The 16,728-nt window shown below is 56.2% G+C and overlaps 1 protein-coding gene across 1 annotated transcript in view; it reads left to right on the forward strand.

Moving 5' to 3' along the window:
• The window catches only part of LOC144950245 (ubiquitin carboxyl-terminal hydrolase 16-like), an 86,298-nt gene extending 71,490 nt beyond the window's left edge, over positions 1-14,808 (forward strand). Inside the window, exons 9-18 of the mRNA XM_078880301.1 lie at positions 615-696; positions 5,039-5,130; positions 5,271-5,327; positions 5,881-6,069; positions 6,356-7,094; positions 7,438-7,602; positions 10,476-10,573; positions 12,336-12,422; positions 13,350-13,521; positions 14,020-14,808. Of these exons, the coding sequence (XP_078736427.1) occupies positions 615-696; positions 5,039-5,130; positions 5,271-5,327; positions 5,881-6,069; positions 6,356-7,094; positions 7,438-7,602; positions 10,476-10,573; positions 12,336-12,422; positions 13,350-13,521; positions 14,020-14,144 (1,806 nt within the window). The 3' untranslated portion in view covers positions 14,145-14,808. The remainder of the gene's footprint in view (positions 1-614; positions 697-5,038; positions 5,131-5,270; positions 5,328-5,880; positions 6,070-6,355; positions 7,095-7,437; positions 7,603-10,475; positions 10,574-12,335; positions 12,423-13,349; positions 13,522-14,019) is intronic.
• Positions 14,809-16,728: the final 1,920 nt, after the last annotated feature.

The raw sequence follows: 16,728 nt of genomic DNA on the forward strand, positions 1-16,728 counted from the left end.
CCGGGATGTCGCAGGGGAAGGTGCTGCTGCTGCTGCTGCTGCTGCGGTGGCGAGATGTTGTCCGGATGGCCTGATGTGCAGGAGGCCGTGGGTTCGATCTCTGCTGTGTATTTGGAGTTTGGGTGTTCTCCGCGTGGTGGCGTGGATTTTTCTCCGGGTCCTCTGGTTTCCCACCCCACATTTAGAATCAACGTGCGTTTAGGGTATTTGGCTGCTAAAACTACCAACGCGACAAGCCACTCCGTTGAGCTATCATTTGTGGCCAGGTCACTTCTGAAAAAAGCTGTCGAGCTCGTGTGGAAATGTATGGCAGCCAGAGACTCGAAACTCGCGTTGATTCTAAATGTGGAGGGGACAAAGTGGAGTCCTCAGAAAAATCCACGCGACCACGGGGAGATAGACACGCAGACTCCAAATATACAGGCGTCGGGATCGGGATCGAACCTACAACCTCCTGGACACCAAGTGAGGTAGTTAACATCTCACCACCGTGGCACCCTGAATCGGGGCGGCCACAGAGCTCGAACCGCGAAACTATCTGCCACAAGTGGTGGCCGTGTCACCAGCGGCAGGGTGTTGAAGGCTCCCCGTGGGGTCTTTGTGTCTCTGCACAGAGGATCAAGACCGCGATCCTGGAGGCGCTGGACAAGCCTACCTCCAAAACAGCAGACGAGGCTACACGGAGATCCGTCAAAGGTCTCGCATGCACACACGCGTGCATGCACACACGCGTGCATGCACACACGCACACACGCACACGTGTGCACACGCACGCACGCACACACGCGCACACACGCACGCACGCGCGCACATGCACACACGCACGCACACTTGCGCTTGCACGTACAAACACATGCACGCGCACAAACACACGCACAAACACACGCACACGCACAAACACACGCACACGCACAAGCACACGCACAAACACGCACACGCACAAACACACGCACAAACACACGCACACGCACAAACACACGCACACGCACAAACACGCACACGCACAAACACACGCACTCGCACAAACACAATCGTTTCCCAATCCGCACGTCTCTTCGGACAACACGACACTCGTTTCTTTTCTTCTAGCCCCACACCCAGGGTGCGTGCATGTGTGTGTGCGTGTGTGTGCGTGTGTGTGTGTGTGCGTGTGTGTGTGCGTGCGTGCGCTGGGATGGGCCCCACGCCCATGGGGGGGGGGGGGGGGGGTCTGTGCTCGTAAAGAGTGAACGTGGTGCGGCGCATCTCGCGCCGTGCGGTGGAGAGCGGCCTGCAGGGGGAGATGCCTGCGAGCGATGCTCCGTATCCGCACGCTCATTGCACACAAGAGGCTGTTTTTTGGCTTAGATCGCTTAAATATAAATGTGTCGTTAAACCCACCACCACCCGACTCAGACGAAAATAAAACGTGCCAATTCGTTCCTGGTTCAGCACGCACCGGTCGAGTGTTGGAGAGTTAAACCACCACATTTACAACTGGAGCACGCTGACGTTTCGCCCGGGAATTCCAACCAGCGGCCCCATCGGGCGACAGCCCGAGTAGCTCACCGCACGGCCGTGAAGCCCCCGTCGTCGACGCTTCGGAGATGCAGCCAAACCGAAGCGACGGAGACGCTCCGAGGTGGACGCGGTCGGAGTTTGTGTCACGGAGAGTCGATGGTGGCCGTGGTGAGACCATCGAGACGGCACACGGCAGGTGCTTGCGCAGCGCCACTCACGGCCTCCTCTTGAGACCAAGATCCAGGATGGTCACGTCTTTGCGCCGCTTCTCGGTGGCAGCCCCAAACAGTCTGGAACGCTGTCCCTCTGCACCTCAATCGTCTCAAGAGAGACTTAAAAACTCACCTACAGCCACGCGCTTTCAAGCGACTCTGAGCTTGGCTCCGCGCCTCTGAGTTGCGGCCGTTACGTCCGCAAATTTGCCCGCGTTATAAATTGCATCATTATTATTGCACTTGAGAACTCTGTTCAATCACAACCCAGTCCACACAAGTCGACACATCTCTGTGCGAGTCTAGGGTCTCTGTGTGAGTCTACGGGTCTCTGTGTGAGTCTACGGGTCTTTGTGTGAGTCTACATGTCTCTTTGAGTCTCCGGGTCTCTTATGTGTGAAAACGGGTCTCTATGTGAGTCTACGGGTCTGTGTGAGTCTATGGGTCTGAGTCTATGGGTCTCTATATGAGTCTATGGGTCTCTGTGTGAGTCTGGGTCTGAGTCTATGGGTCTGAGTCTATGGGTCTGAGTCTATGGGTCTCTGTGTGAGTCTACGGGTCTTTGTGTGAGTCTACATGTCTCTTTGAGTCTCCGGGTCTCTTATGTGTGAAAACGGGTCTCTATGTGAGTCTACGGGTCTGTGTGAGTCTATGGGTCTGAGTCTATGGGTCTCTATATGAGTCTATGGGTCTCTATATGAGTCTATGGGTCTCTGTGTGAGTCTATGGGTCTGAGTCTATGAGTCTGAGTCTATGGGTCTCTGTGTGAGTCTACGGGTCTACGCGAGTACAGCTCTCGGTGAGTCTGCAGATGTCGGTGTGGGTCTGGTTCTAGAACCCAGTGCAGTCGCTGTTGGTGGGTGGCTGATGAGCCCCGAGCATGCAAGCCAGGATCCCAGCAGGGCCCACGGATCGGCATCCCTCACTCTCGCGCAGCCCCGGTGTGGGCGCAAGCTTCTCGAGTGCCGCGCTAGCGCCCTCTCGCGATGCCGGGGGCGGCGCCGCACGGCCGCTCTGCGAGGAACACGAGTCGACGCGTCCCGAGCCAATAGCACCACCGCGTGGCCTCGAAGTGAAACAATAGGCCACGTTTTGGACAAATGGCCCTTTCTGCGGGGCAATTTACATCTGTCTCCTCCACCGGGATGGTGGCGAATGTGGACCGAGCTTTCAACAGCCATTCTTTTGTGTGTGTGTGTGTGGGGAGCGGTGGTGCAGCGGTTAGCGCTACGCTGCGCTACGAACCCGGCGACCCGGGTTCGATTCCCGCTCATGGCCAACACCACAGTGGCGCTTATCTGAACCGGCCTTGGGCCTCCCCTAGGTCGACTCGGCCTCAAATGAGTACCTGGTGCAGTGTGTAAAGATCGTCACTGGGGAGACAAAGGCGGCCGAGCGCGGGCGTGGTGCTGGCCACCCACCCCCTTGTGTCCCGTGCCAGCCTTCATAGGTGCTCGCCAACAGCGCTTGCCCCAACAGTCTGTTAAGGCTACACGGGGGATCTTTGTCTTTGTGTGTGTAGTGTGTATGTCATCTCCAGTAAAAGCAAGCCCCTACCTCGTCGGTGGTATGGGACGGTAACGCTGCGGTGGATGTGAGCAATGCCATTGGGGATCGGCCAATTGAAATCGGTGATGGTAGCCACCAACAGCAGCCAATGGGGGGGCTGTGGACGGCTGCGAGGGGCTGGTGGTAACCCTCCCTGGAGGGGGTACAGGTGTCTATGACGTCTCCTGGCCAAACTCAACTTTTGGCGGAGCCAGGGGGCTGATCCCGTACCCTCGGGATTCCTCCAGACACGGAAAAAATCCACCGCGAGTGGCCACGTGCGTGGGGACGTGGCGGTGAGGTGCAGGAAGCTGTAGGCCCCGGGTTACTGTGGGCTCGCCTCCCCATCAACGGCAGGCGAGGGATGTTGGTGGTAGTTGCCTCACCGAAGGTGAACATCAGTGGAGGGATGCAGGCAAGGCCGATGAGTCAGATGCCTTCTATGGCCTCCTGTCACAGGTGCTGGCTAAAGTGGCCACTCGGGATAGAGTCATCTTGTTGGGTGACTTCAATGCCCGAGTTGGTCATGATGCTGGCACCTGCCCTGGAGTGATTGGAAGTTATGGGCCAGATCAGCTCAGTAACAACGGTAGGAGGCTTGCTATAGTTTTGTGCAGCCCATGCTGTTCTGGCAACTGTGCATCCACACAACATCATGGATGCATACCATGCACAAGCAAGAGCATCTGCTGGACTACATAGTGACGGAACAGCAGATACGGGCCCATGTCCTTAACATCAGGACCAACTGTGGAGCTGATCTGCCCAATGACCATCGGCTTGCCCATCTGTAAGATGCGCCTGCCATTCTTCCACTCCTGTGGTGAGTGTCCATCTAGGACCCCATTCAAACCCACAGTGGCCTCGTCTCAGCTAGCTGATGAATGTTGCAAGCGAGAATTTCATCATCACTTGCAGCTGGGGTTGGCATCGTCCCCCACTCCTGATGTCGAGGGGAAATGGGCGAGGTGTATGACTGTGGCTCATGCAGCTGCAATGGCTGCTTTGGGTACACGGTCCAAACCTCCCCAGAGACCCTGGCTGACAAAGGAGGTGTTCAAGCTGGCTGAGAAAAAGCGACAGGCCCACTCTCATCGTCTACAGCATCCCAAGTCAGAGACTGAGGCGGCTTACCGCAGCCTTCGCTCGGAGGTTCGGAGAGCCATGCGGCACTGCATGGATGAGTGGTGGTCGCGGGTTGCTGAGGAGATGGAATCTTCCTCAGTAGCCTGCGATCACAAATCATTCTTTAATTTCATCAAAAGTTACTTACAGTGTCACATCTATCATCATACTTATGGAAAAGAAAGGTGATCTGACCTCCAACCCCCAGGAACAGATTTGCTGAGCATTTCTGTGAGGTCCTGGGGGAGGGGAAATCCCTCAACCCAAAAAACATCATGAGGCAAAGTGGGGATGACCCTGCTGAGGCTGCGGTGCCTCAAACATTGGAAGAAGTCACCCCCTGTGAGTGGCTGGCTGAGGTGCCATCTGTTGAGGAAGTACTGAAGGCGATCCGGAGTCTGAGACCAGGAAAGGCACCGGGCAGAGATGATCTCCCAAGCGAAATGCTGAGGGAGGGTGGCGTTTGTGCACAGACTGCCCTATATGACATCATAACAACAGTCTGGACCACTGGACGGGTTCCGCAGGATTGGAAGGATGTCCTGGTGGTCCCCCTCTTCAAGACTGTAACAACTCGGTGTGCCGGGAAAGGTACCTGCTGTGTGTGTGTGTGTGTCTCTCGTGTGTGTGCGGTGGCGGTGGTGGTGGTGCAGGCTACGGGCTGCATGCCGTGCGGTTGAACGCCGTCGACCGCGTGTTTGGTGGGGAGCTCATCAACATCATCACGTGCGACAGGTGCAGGACGGTGAGGTCTCCCCGTCACATCGCCACGTCACGGCACATCGTCACATCGCCGCCACAACACATCGCAGCGCGTGACACGACGTCACGTGACGGACACAATCGCATCGACGCGACGCGTGACGAGTTCGTGTGTCTCCGCAGATTGTACGGGTCGCGGAGCCCTTCCTGGACCTCTCCCTGCCCGTCATCGACAACACGGTGCCTCGCCTCCTCATCACCTCATCCTCACCACACCCTCACCTTAGCTCCCCCTCACCACCTCTTCTACACCCCCTCACCACCTCCACACCTCAATTTTAGACACTCTGTGCGGTACACGTTGTGGTCGTTGTTGTCGTTGTTGTGGTGGTACTGGTGGTGGGTTTCCCTGCCCACCCTGCACACACTGGCTCACAAACAGACAAAGACAAAGATTCCCCAAGTAGTCTACGCAGGCTCTTGGGGAAAGTGCTGTTGGCGAGTGCCTATGAAGTCCGAAATGGTTAGGCCTTTGTTTGCCCAGTGATGATTTCTACTCGCCACACCACGTGCTCATTCTAGGCCCAGTCAGCCGAGGGGGAAGTCCCCAGGATCGGTTCAGATCATTTCCAGTGATGTTGGCTGTGCGTGCGAATCGAACTCTGATCGCCGGGTTCGCTGCGCGGCGCAGTAACTAACCACCGTGCCACCGCTCCCCACGCGCACTGGCATAGCGCACACCAGGCACACTCGCTTGCAATCGCTCACTTTGACCGCGCGTGCGTCCGCGCAGGCGAGCCGGCCGACCAGCAAGAAGGCCCGGGCTGTGGAGGAGGAGGTGGAGGAGAGGGGGGGGCGTGAAAGGGGGGAGGACAAGGTCACGGGGTCACGGAGGAGGGGATCCTCCCCCACTCTTCCCCCGGCCCCCCAGAGCAAGTTCCAAGAGAAGAAGGCGAAGAAACAGGCACGGCAGCAAGCCAAGGTGACATGGGGAGCGCGGGGGGGAGGCGCAGTGGTTGAGAGACAGTGAGGGTGGTTACGGGTGCTCGTCGAGAGAGGACAAGCACGCCACGGGCGTCGAGGGGGTAGCGCAGCATTGTGGGTGGCAGAGTGCATTGTGGGCCCGACACGGACACGATGAGGCGGCGCGAGTGGCACGGACGTCACAACGCATCCTTGTGCTGTGTCCTCACTCAGCGTTGTGTGTGTGTGTGCGTGTGTGTGTGCGTGCGTGCGCGTGTGTGTGTGCGTGCGTTTGTCGCTGTCAGTCGATGCGGCGCCAGCAGAAGCACCAGCGGAAGCTGTTCCCCATGGGAGCCGAGACTCTGAGTGGGGATCCTGACTCCTCGACCACCGACACAACCGTCACCAACAACATCAAGCAAGAGGACGAAAATGATATTCATGTTGACAACGAGAGTGCTGCTGATGCTGCTGCCACTGCTGACGATCAAGATGATGATGATGATGATGATGGCGATGCTGATGATGCTGCTGATGCTGCTGATGAAGATGCTGCTGCTGCTGATGAAGATGGTGCTGCTGCTGATGAAGATGCTGCTGTTATAGAAGCGCCGAACCTCGCGGACTCGCAACGGACTCGCCGCACGGTCGACTCCCAGCGTCCCGAGCGCCCCGGGCATGAGCCGCCTGGGGTTGTGACCCGATCTTCCATGTGCGCAGTCATGGCGCAGCTCGGCAACCTGCAGCTCCGCGACGGGGACGGGGGGGAGGGGGGCGAGGCGCGGGAGGAGGACGATGGGTACGGAGAAAAGGGGGAGAGAGAGGTGATGGAGAGGCTACAGGAAGCGGGAGATGACGGCGGTGGGAGTGGTTGTGGACCGGCAGTGTCGCCAGAGGATGTAAGGATCAGCGTGGACGAGGTAACCAAGGTGGAGGAGGAGGAGGAGGATGATGAGGAGGAGGAGCCGATGAAGAGCTCGTCGAGGGACACGAGGATGCGGAGACGCAAGGACGAGGCACTCTCGTTTGGCAGCGACGAGGAAAGTGAGAATACCAAACGCTTGGCAACGCAGCCCCACGGTTCAAACGCAGCCACGCACGGAGAGGGGGGGGGGGGTGTGGTGTGTGGTGTGGTGGGTATGGTGCGGGTATGGTGGGTGTGAGTGTGGTGTGTGTTGTGTGCAGTACGGGGCCCGGTGGCTTAGCGGTTGGCGCGCTGTTACTTGAGCACAATCCCATTACCGACTGTATTACTCCAGCACCACCGTTACTGTGTGTCTCTGTTACTCGAGCCCCACTCTCTAGCCGAGCGCACCCCGGAGTCGTCGCAGCCTCCCTGGCCACCCAGGGAAGCGTCCCCGTGTCTGCCTCTTGTCCCCGCACGCAGCGCGCCTCGTGGCGGTGGCGGTGCACGACCCGGTGGAGACCCTGGCCGAGGCCTGCGATGTTCCGCCAGACCGCGCCTCGCTCCTCGGCTGCCTCCTGCGGTTCACAACCCCGGAGCAGCTGGCCGGGAGCAACATGCTCCTGTGTGAGCACTGCTCACAGAAAGGTGATCACTCCTCCTCGCTCAAATACACTTACTACGCTTACACACACACACACATCACCACTAACACACACTACTCACACTCACTACGCTTACACACACACACACCCATCACTACTAACACACACTACTCACACTCACTACGCTTACACACACACACACATCACCACTAACACACACTACTCACACTCACTACGCTAACACACACATACACCCATCACTACGAACACACACTACTCACACTCACTACGCTTACACACACCCATCACTACTAACACACACTACTCACTACGCTAACACACACACACACCTCACCACTAACACACACTACTCACACTCACTACGCTAACACACACACCCATCACTACTAACACACACTACTCACACTCACTACGCTAACACACACACACACACATCACTACTAACACACACTACTCACACTCACTACGCTTACACACACACCCATCACTACTAACACACACTACTCACACTCACTATGCTAACACACACACACATCACCACTAACACACACTACTCACACTCACTACGCTTACACACACACACATCACCACCAACACACACTACTCACACTCACTACGCTAACACACACACACACATCATCCCTAACACACACTACTCACACTCACTACTCACCCTCACTATACTCACTACTCACATTCACCGAGTGGTGAGCGTGGTGAGTGTGTGTGGTGGTGAGGGTGTACACCGAGTGGTGAGCGTGGTGAGTGTGTGTGGTGGTGAGCGTGGTGAGTGTGTGTGTGTGTGTGGTGGTGAGTGTGTGGTGGTGGTGGTGAGCAGCAGGCAAGAGGGTGAGTGTGTACACCGAGTGGTGAGCGTGGTGAGTGTGTGTGGTGGTGAGGGTGTACACTGAGTGGTGAGCGTGGTGAGTGTGTGTGTGTGTGGTGGTGAGGGTGTGTGTAGTGGTGAGCGTGGTGAGTGTGTGTGGTGGTGAGGGTGTACACTGAGTGGTGAGCGTGGTGAGTGTGTGTGTGTGTGGTGGTGAGGGTGTGTGTAGTGGTGAGCGTGGTGAGTGTGTGTGGTGGTGAGGGTGTGTGTGGTGGTGAGCGTGGTGAGTGTGTGTGGTGGTGAGGGTGTACACTGAGTGGTGAGCGTGGTGAGTGTGTGTGTGTGTAGTGGTGAGCGTGGTGAGTGTGTGTAGTGGTGAGCGTGGTGAGTGTGTGTGGTGGTGAGCAGCAGGCAGGAAGGTGAAGGGTCTACACCGAGTGGTGAGCGTGGTGAGTGTGTGTGTGGTGGTGAGTGTGTGTGTGGTTGTGAGCGTGGTGAGTGTGTGTGTGGTGGTGAGCGTGGTGAGTGTGTGTGTGGTGGTGAGCATGGTGAGTGTGTGATGGTGAGCGTGGTGAGTGTGTGTGTGGTGGTGAGCGTGGTGAGTGTGTGTGTGGTGGTGAGCGTGGTGTGTGTGTGATGGTGAGCGTGGTGAGTGTGTGTGGTGTGTGTGTGGTGGTGAGCGTGGTGAGTGTGTGTGTGGTGGTGAGCGTGGTGAGTGTGTGTGTGGTGGTGAGCGTGGTGAGTGTGTGTGTGGTGGTGAGCGTGGTGAGTGTGTGTGTGTGGTGGTGAGCGTGGTGAGTGTGTGTGTGGTGGTGAGCGTGGTGAGTGTGTGTGTGGTGGTGAGCGTGGTGAGTGTGTGTGTGGTGGTGAGCGTGGTGAGTGTGTGTGTGTGGTGGTGAGCAGCGTGGTGAGTGTGTGTGTGTGGTGGTGAGCGTGGTGAGTGTGTGTGTGTGGTGGTGAGCGTGGTGAGTGTGTGTGTGGTGGTGAGCGTGGTGAGTGTGTGTGTGTGTGGTGGTGAGCGTGGTGAGTGTGTGTGTGTGTGGTGAGCGTGGTGAGTGTGTGTGTGTGTGGTGGTGAGCGTGGTGAGTGTGTGTGTGTGTGGTGGTGAGCGTGGTGAGTGTGTGTGTGTGTGGTGGTGAGCGTGGTGAGTGTGTGTGTGTGTGTGTGTGTGGTGAGCGTGGTGAGTGTGTGTGTGGTGGTGAGCGTGGTGAGTGTGTGTGTGGTGGTGAGCGTGGTGAGTGTGTGTGTGTGTGGTGAGCGTGGTGAGTGTGTGTGGTGGTGAGCGTGGTGAGTGTGTGTGTGTGGTGGTGAGCGTGGTGAGTGTGTGTGTGTGGTGGTGAGCGTGGTGAGTGTGTGTGTGTGTGTGTGTGGTGGTGAGCGTGGTGAGTGTGTGTGTGTGGTGGTGAGCAGCGTGGTGAGTGTGTGTGTGTGGTGGTGAGCAGCGTGGTGAGTGTGTGTGTGTGGTGGTGAGCGTGGTGAGTGTGTGTGTGTGGTGGTGAGCGTGGTGAGTGTGTGTGTGTGGTGGTGAGCAGCGTGGTGAGTGTGTGTGTGTGGTGGTGAGCGTGGTGAGTGTGTGTGTGTGGTGGTGAGTGTGTGTGTGTGGTGGTGAGCAGCGTGGTGAGTGTGTGTGTGTGGTGGTGAGCGTGGTGAGTGTGTGTGTGTGGTGGTGAGCGTGGTGAGTGTGTGTGTGTGGTGGTGAGCAGCGTGGTGAGTGTGTGTGTGGTGGTGAGCGTGGTGAGTGTGTGTGTGGTGGTGGTGAGCAGCGTGGTGAGTGTGTGTGTGTGGTGGTGAGCAGCGTGGTGAGTGTGTGTGTGTGGTGGTGAGCGTGGTGAGTGTGTGTGTGTGGTGGTGAGCAGCGTGGTGAGTGTGTGTGTGGTGGTGAGCGTGGTGAGTGTGTGTGTGTGGTGGTGAGCGTGGTGAGTGTGTGTGTGTGGTGGTGAGCAGCGTGGTGAGTGTGTGTGTGTGTGGTGAGCAGCGTGGTGAGTGTGTGTGTGGTGGTGAGCAGCGTGGTGAGTGTGTGTGTGGTGGTGGTGAGCAGCGTGGTGAGTGAGTGTGTGTGTGGTGAGCAGCAGGCAAGAAGGGGAGGGTTTACACCGAGGGGACCAAGCGGATCCTGGTCTCGTCACTGCCTCCTGTACTCACCCTGCACCTCAAGCGCTTCCAGCAGGTGAGGGTGAGGTGGGGCGGGGGGTTGTCGTGGCGATGATGGTTGTTGGTGTGATGGCGGCAGGCGGCAGTGGTGGTGTTGGTGATGGCTTTGGTGGTGATGGTGGTTGTGGAACTAACAATGGCTGTAGTTGTGGTGGTGATCGTGGAGGTGATGATGTTGGTTGTGACCGTCCAGCACAAACATATTCTCTGCCTGAGAAGAGGTCTCGGGACAGACCCAACAGGACCTACGTCCGTGCTTTAGTGACCTGGTCAAGGCCCATGACACCATCAATAGGCCAAGGCTCTGCCCAGGTTCTTTGTGCTTTGCGGGTCCCTGACTCTGCTCACAGTCATGATGGTGGGCAGGCCTGGGTAAAGCCGCGTGACCGGGAGCTAGAACCATTCCCTGTTCACCTCAGGGTGTGATGCGTTCTGGCCCGTACACTATTTTACATCTTCTGTGACGATGTAGTTCTAGAAGCTCCCCATGGCTTTACCAGAGGAATTTCCGTCTGATACATATACAATGGGAGGCTGATCGATGCCGGAATGCAGTCAAGGGATGGCTCCCTATTGGTAAACCATGTTATGTAAGCTGATGATCTGGTAATTGCTACTCACTCTGAGGAGTTGGAGATGCTCCTGCTGATCCTGGAGTGTGCTACTTAGATAACTTTACTAGTGCCGCATCAAACACTCCACCCCCTCCATGATAAATACTCCACCACCTGGCAGAGCCGACGAGTAAGGGTTGTCACGTAAACAAAATCATGACACTTCGTTACCGGTACAGCACACCGGTGTGTGTTGGAGAGTAAACCCACTGCTACATTTGCAATTTGATTACCGTGACATTTAACCGGTATTTACAACAACAACAACAACCAGCATCATCAGGCGACAGCCAGAGTTGTGTGCAAATCCTTCTGTTTCGATCTTAAATAGAGGGATGAATGTGACGTCGCGCTTGTGAGCCCATCATAAGGGGGGTGGGGGTTAATGTTTGCATTTAAATGGCATTCCACATGAGTGACGGGGCCGTTGTGGAGAGAGTGGAGAAGCTGCCATATCTGAGCAGTGTGCTCATGACCGGATCCGGTTTGGCACTTTGAATAATTAGAGTGACCTCTTTTCATAGTGTGGAAGCTGCCTGGCCTGTCGCTCCATAAAAAGCTCCGGGTCGTCTGGGCCACAGTCATGCGCTCACTTCTGTACGCTTGCGAAACGTGGAGCTCTTTGAAGGAACATCTGCACCGGTTTGAAACATTCGGTCCGGGCCTGCCTACGATCCATCCTGGGTCAACTTGACTGGATCATCGTGAGGATTCTCACGGATCCTTGAAACATCTGAGCACAGTCCAATCAGTGAGCTCCTCCGGCAGGCGAGGCTGCGTTGGCTGGGTCACGTGGCCCGCATGCCCGGCCACCGCGTGCCCAAGCAGCTTCTGTTTGGCCCAATAGAGGGGGCTAAACGGGCTGGTGGGAGGCAGTCGCCCTCCGGCAACGTCGGAGGGCAGAGGAGGGATGCTCACAACAACGAGCGAAGCGCTGGGCGACCAAAACGCAGAAAGTTGTCAACATTGGTGAGCACCGGTGGTGCATCGGCCAGTCATCTCGGTCAGCCCATGGTACCTGGCTCTGTCCCCACCGTGACCTCTTGTCAGCGAGCCTTCCACACTCTAAGCGACCTCAGGGTGCACCTAGCCTGACGCAGTTGCCGTGGTGATTTCACCGCCGCGTGCTGTTGGTGGTTGTGATGTCGGCTGTGGTTGTGCCAGGCTGGATTCGGGCTACAGAAGGTGAACAGACGCGTGGAGTTCGAAGACACGCTGGACATGGCGCCTTTCTGCATCAAACCCTGCCAGGTGAGCGCATGCTCGCAAACAAAGACAAAGATCCCCCGTGTAGCCTGAACAGATTGTCGGGGCAAGTGCTGTTGGCGAGTAGCAGCACCTATGAAGGCCGGCACTGTGGCACACGAGGGGGTGGGTGGCCAGCACCACGCCCGGCAGCCTTTGTCTCCCCATAGTGGCGATGTTTACACACCGCACCAGCTACTCATTTGAAGCTGAGTCGACACACGCTCACACACACAACAACAACAACAACAACCGCCATTCACCACTAAGTGGCGGTGACACCACCACAGTGCTTGTGCCAGGCTGTGTGTACTTTAAGGCCACGCAAAGACAAATATCCCCCGTATAGCCTGAACAGACTGTCGGGTCAAGTGCTGTTAGTGAGCACCTATGAAGGCCGGCACGGCACACGAGGGATGGGCGGCCAGAACCACATCCCCAGTGGCGATGTTTACACACCGCACCAGGTACTCATTTCAAGCTGAATCGACCTAGGGGAGGCCCAGGACAGATTCAGATAGTCGTCACTGCTGTTGGTTAGGAGCGAGTTGCTGGATTAGGAGTGCAGCGAGCTAACCACTGCGCCACCGCTCTCCCACACACACATGACCCCCTCTTGCCAGAGGAGCTCACCCACGTGTCCAGTCTGGTTAAATCAGGTTCTTCACCGGGGTTCGATTCTCGCTCACGGCCAACACCAGTGACGATTATCTGAAGCGGTCCTGGGCCTCCCCTAGGTCAACTCGGCCTCAAATGAGTACCTGGTGCAGTGTGTAAACATCACCACTGGGGAGACAAAGGCGGCCGGGCGTGGTGCTGGCCACCCACCCCGTCATGTGCCGTCCCGGCCTACACAGGTGCTGCTAGCTGACAGCACTTGCCCCGACAGTCCGTTTCTACGAAGGCCGGACGGGTGTCTGTGTGCGTGTGGAGGCTGCGTGTGGTGGGCGAGCAGGCCCGCCGGGGCGGGGCGAGAAGTACTCGCTCTACGCGGTGGTGGAGCACAGCGGCACGATGCGCGGGGGCCACTACACGGCCTACGTCAAGACGCGGCCGGAGCGGCCGCAGCGGCCCGCGGCGGGGCCTGGGGAGAGCGGCGGCTCCGGTGAGCGGACGACGGCTCGAGAGATGACGCGGAAAGCGTGTCAGATGTGATGCCACATGCCGTCACGCCACGTCACGCCACGTCACGCTGTCACGTCACGCCATCACACCACACGCTGTCACACGCCACACGCTTTCATGCCACACGCTTTCATGCCACACGCTTCACACCGCACATCACCCCGCACGCATCACGTCACGCCCCGCGTGTGTCACACCACACACGTCACACACCACACAACACATTGCAATTTGTGCCACACGTAACACCACACACCACACCACGCGTCACACCACGCATCACACCACCGCACGTCACACCTCGTGTCACGCTACACCGCACGTCAAGCCACACGTCGCCACAGGTGTGCCTTGACGTGTGGTGTGACGTGACCTGTGGTGTGACATGACACGTGGTGTGACATGACACGTGGTGTGACGTGGCCTGTGGTGTGACGTGACACGTGGTGTGACGTCCCGTGGTGTTGTGCCGTTCCAGGCCAGCAGCAGCAGCAGGAGGGGGCGTGGTTCTACGTGAGCGACTCCCACGTGCGCGCCGCCTCCCTGGAGCAGGTGCTCGCGTGCCAGGCCTACCTGCTCTTCTACGAGCGGGCGGGCCAGTGAGCTCCAGGGACTCGCACGGCACGCCCGACTCCATGCGTCCGTCCGTCTGTGCGTTTTTGCCGAATGCGGTCTGTTCATCCGTTGGTCTGGACTTTGTGCTTCTGTCCCAATAGTCCATCTCTCCCAACAGTCCATCTCTCTATCAGTCTGTCCATCCCTTTACCTGACAGTCTGTCCTCAAGTCAGCGCTGTCCATCCATCCGCACGTCCGTCTGTGCCTCACAGCCACTTGGATGATCCATCTGCCAGTCTCTCCATCTGCCCGTCTTGTATGTACGGCTGTCTGTCGGACCGGCGTTGACCGGCGCTCACCAACTCTCACCCTCTCGTCTGCTGGCTAACTCCACTCGCTTAACTCGCCCACGGACAGAAAACCAAATGACGCTTGACCCATTGACCCGTGTGAGACGTACGTGACGGTGTACGGGGGTCACAACCCTGTCTCCTGGCAGGTCAAGAGTCCCTCATTCGCACCCGTCCTGCAATAATGACGATCATGACGGTGACGATGACCGATAGCCATACAAAGGGACGAAGGCCCGCATCGCGAGCGCATGATGTATTTGTATTTCTTTTTAAACCGAGTTTTAAGAGTAATTATGATTCTGGGCATCTCTGGCAATCACTGGATTGATTCAAATAAAATAAAGATACGTTTGATGACCGTGTGTGTGTGTGCGCTTGTTGCCATTGTGTACGTGGCGGTGGCGGTAGCGGTGGTGGCGAGTCAATCGCTAGTGCACGCAAAGCAGCGTGAACACTCCGCCGCCGCCGCCGCCGATGTCTTCGCTCATTGTGAAAGAGGAATGATGCGGAGATCCACTCTTGCTTCTCAACGGAGTTGGGTAGCAGCAATTTAATATCACGTCTTTAATCCGCTGCTATTAATCCAGCCGCGTGGCACTCTCACGACGGCGTTCGCAAAAGAAACGCCTGCCAGAGCTCCCCACCGCACGCCCCACGTCGTGGTGGTGGTGGTTTAGAACGTTGTGATTGTCGCTGCGACGTGGTTACGGTTAGTCAAATGGCTGCGAATATAATGTGGCTGTTGGGGGGGGTTTCTGTCGTTTTGGTTACAAATGCGGTGGTTGTGATTGTGGTTATAATTGTAATGCAGTAGTTAGTGGGTGTATCACCGATATGGGGGGGGGGGTGTTTTAGTCATGGCCGATGCTGCATCCGTTGCGGTTCCAATGTGGTTGTAGTTTATTCTATCGCTTCAATTGCGGCTGTAAAATAGTTGTGCAGCCGTTGGCAATATTTATCCATGTGGTGTTGATGGCATTAATATTGTTGACGTTATGTTGTTGACGTTCATGCACACTTATTGTTTATACTCATATCAACAGTAATCTAACGGTCGATGTCATTATTGATATTATTATTGTAATATTGTCAAATCGTTGACGTTGATATAGAAACGTAATTGTTGTTGTTGATTGAAAGCAGGCCAGAGAGTGCCATTGTGAGGCAAGAGCAGGTTCACTTGAAGATGGAAGTTGAGTCGCGGGCGGGCCGTCAACATTCTCTCAGTCCGAGTGGCGATTGGCAGCAGGGATTGATTGCAGTCTCCTCCACAAGAACACCCCTTTCCCACAATGCACCCTTGTTCCAGCAACGTTTTGTTATTGGAATTTCTACCTTTGATATTAACATTCGTTTGAGTCATACTTGTACAAATGTTGATCTCCTTTCGCACCGTACGTAGACAACCGTGCTGATCGGAGGTGCGATTATTGAAGGGTTTTTCTTCTCTTGGACGCAAAAGCTATTATTAGACGACTAACCATACACGGCAGAGCTCTGTTATCCGCCGTCCATGTGGAAGGGAGGGTGCCGGTTAATCAGATGTGCCAGTTATCTGAGAGTTACACTTCCGGTTTTGCCAAATTTTCCAAGTAGATAAAACGTTCAAAGAAAGAAACGTGAGCCTACATTTTAACTATCATATATATAAGACGTACTGCTTTACAGAGGTACGCAGGAGTGAGTTGTCGAGTATTCTAAAGTTCACTGTAGAGAAGTAGTGGGGCCTTCAGAGTACAGTAGTACAGTACTGTATGTACAGGCTGTCGCGAGTGGCCACCACTCGGCAGCGTCCTGAAGCTTCTGTAAACAACAACGGGTCTATGATGTCTGCACGTTGAACTTCTTTTGCACCGTACGTAGCCAACCGCGCTAATCGGAGGTGTGGGCGCGGGGTACAAACTAAACACAAAAAGCAGTTCTAGAGAAATGGGTTTGCAATCTCGATGACCGAGAAGTGAAACCCTCACCCGGACTCCCTGTCCATCCTTTGTGCCCTTCATTGGCTGCCAATTTCGACCAGAAGTACCTTCAAGATCGCTTGCCTCTGCTTCCGCGCCCTAAAATCTGGCTGACGCCTTGCACACTTCAACGATGATCATCATCATCGTGGATGATGATCAACATGATCATCATCAGCGTGATCAACATCATCACGATGACAATGATGATGGTCATTGTCATCGTGATCATAATCTGAATCATTAGCCGGGCGGTGGAGCTGCTAGTCGCATCACAAAAAAGAACAAAAAAAACGAATTCAACATTCAAACGGCTC

This window comes from Lampetra fluviatilis, chromosome 57, assembly GCF_964198595.1.
Source record: "Lampetra fluviatilis chromosome 57, kcLamFluv1.1, whole genome shotgun sequence".
In the NCBI taxonomy this organism is placed as follows: domain Eukaryota; kingdom Metazoa; phylum Chordata; class Hyperoartia; order Petromyzontiformes; family Petromyzontidae; genus Lampetra; species Lampetra fluviatilis.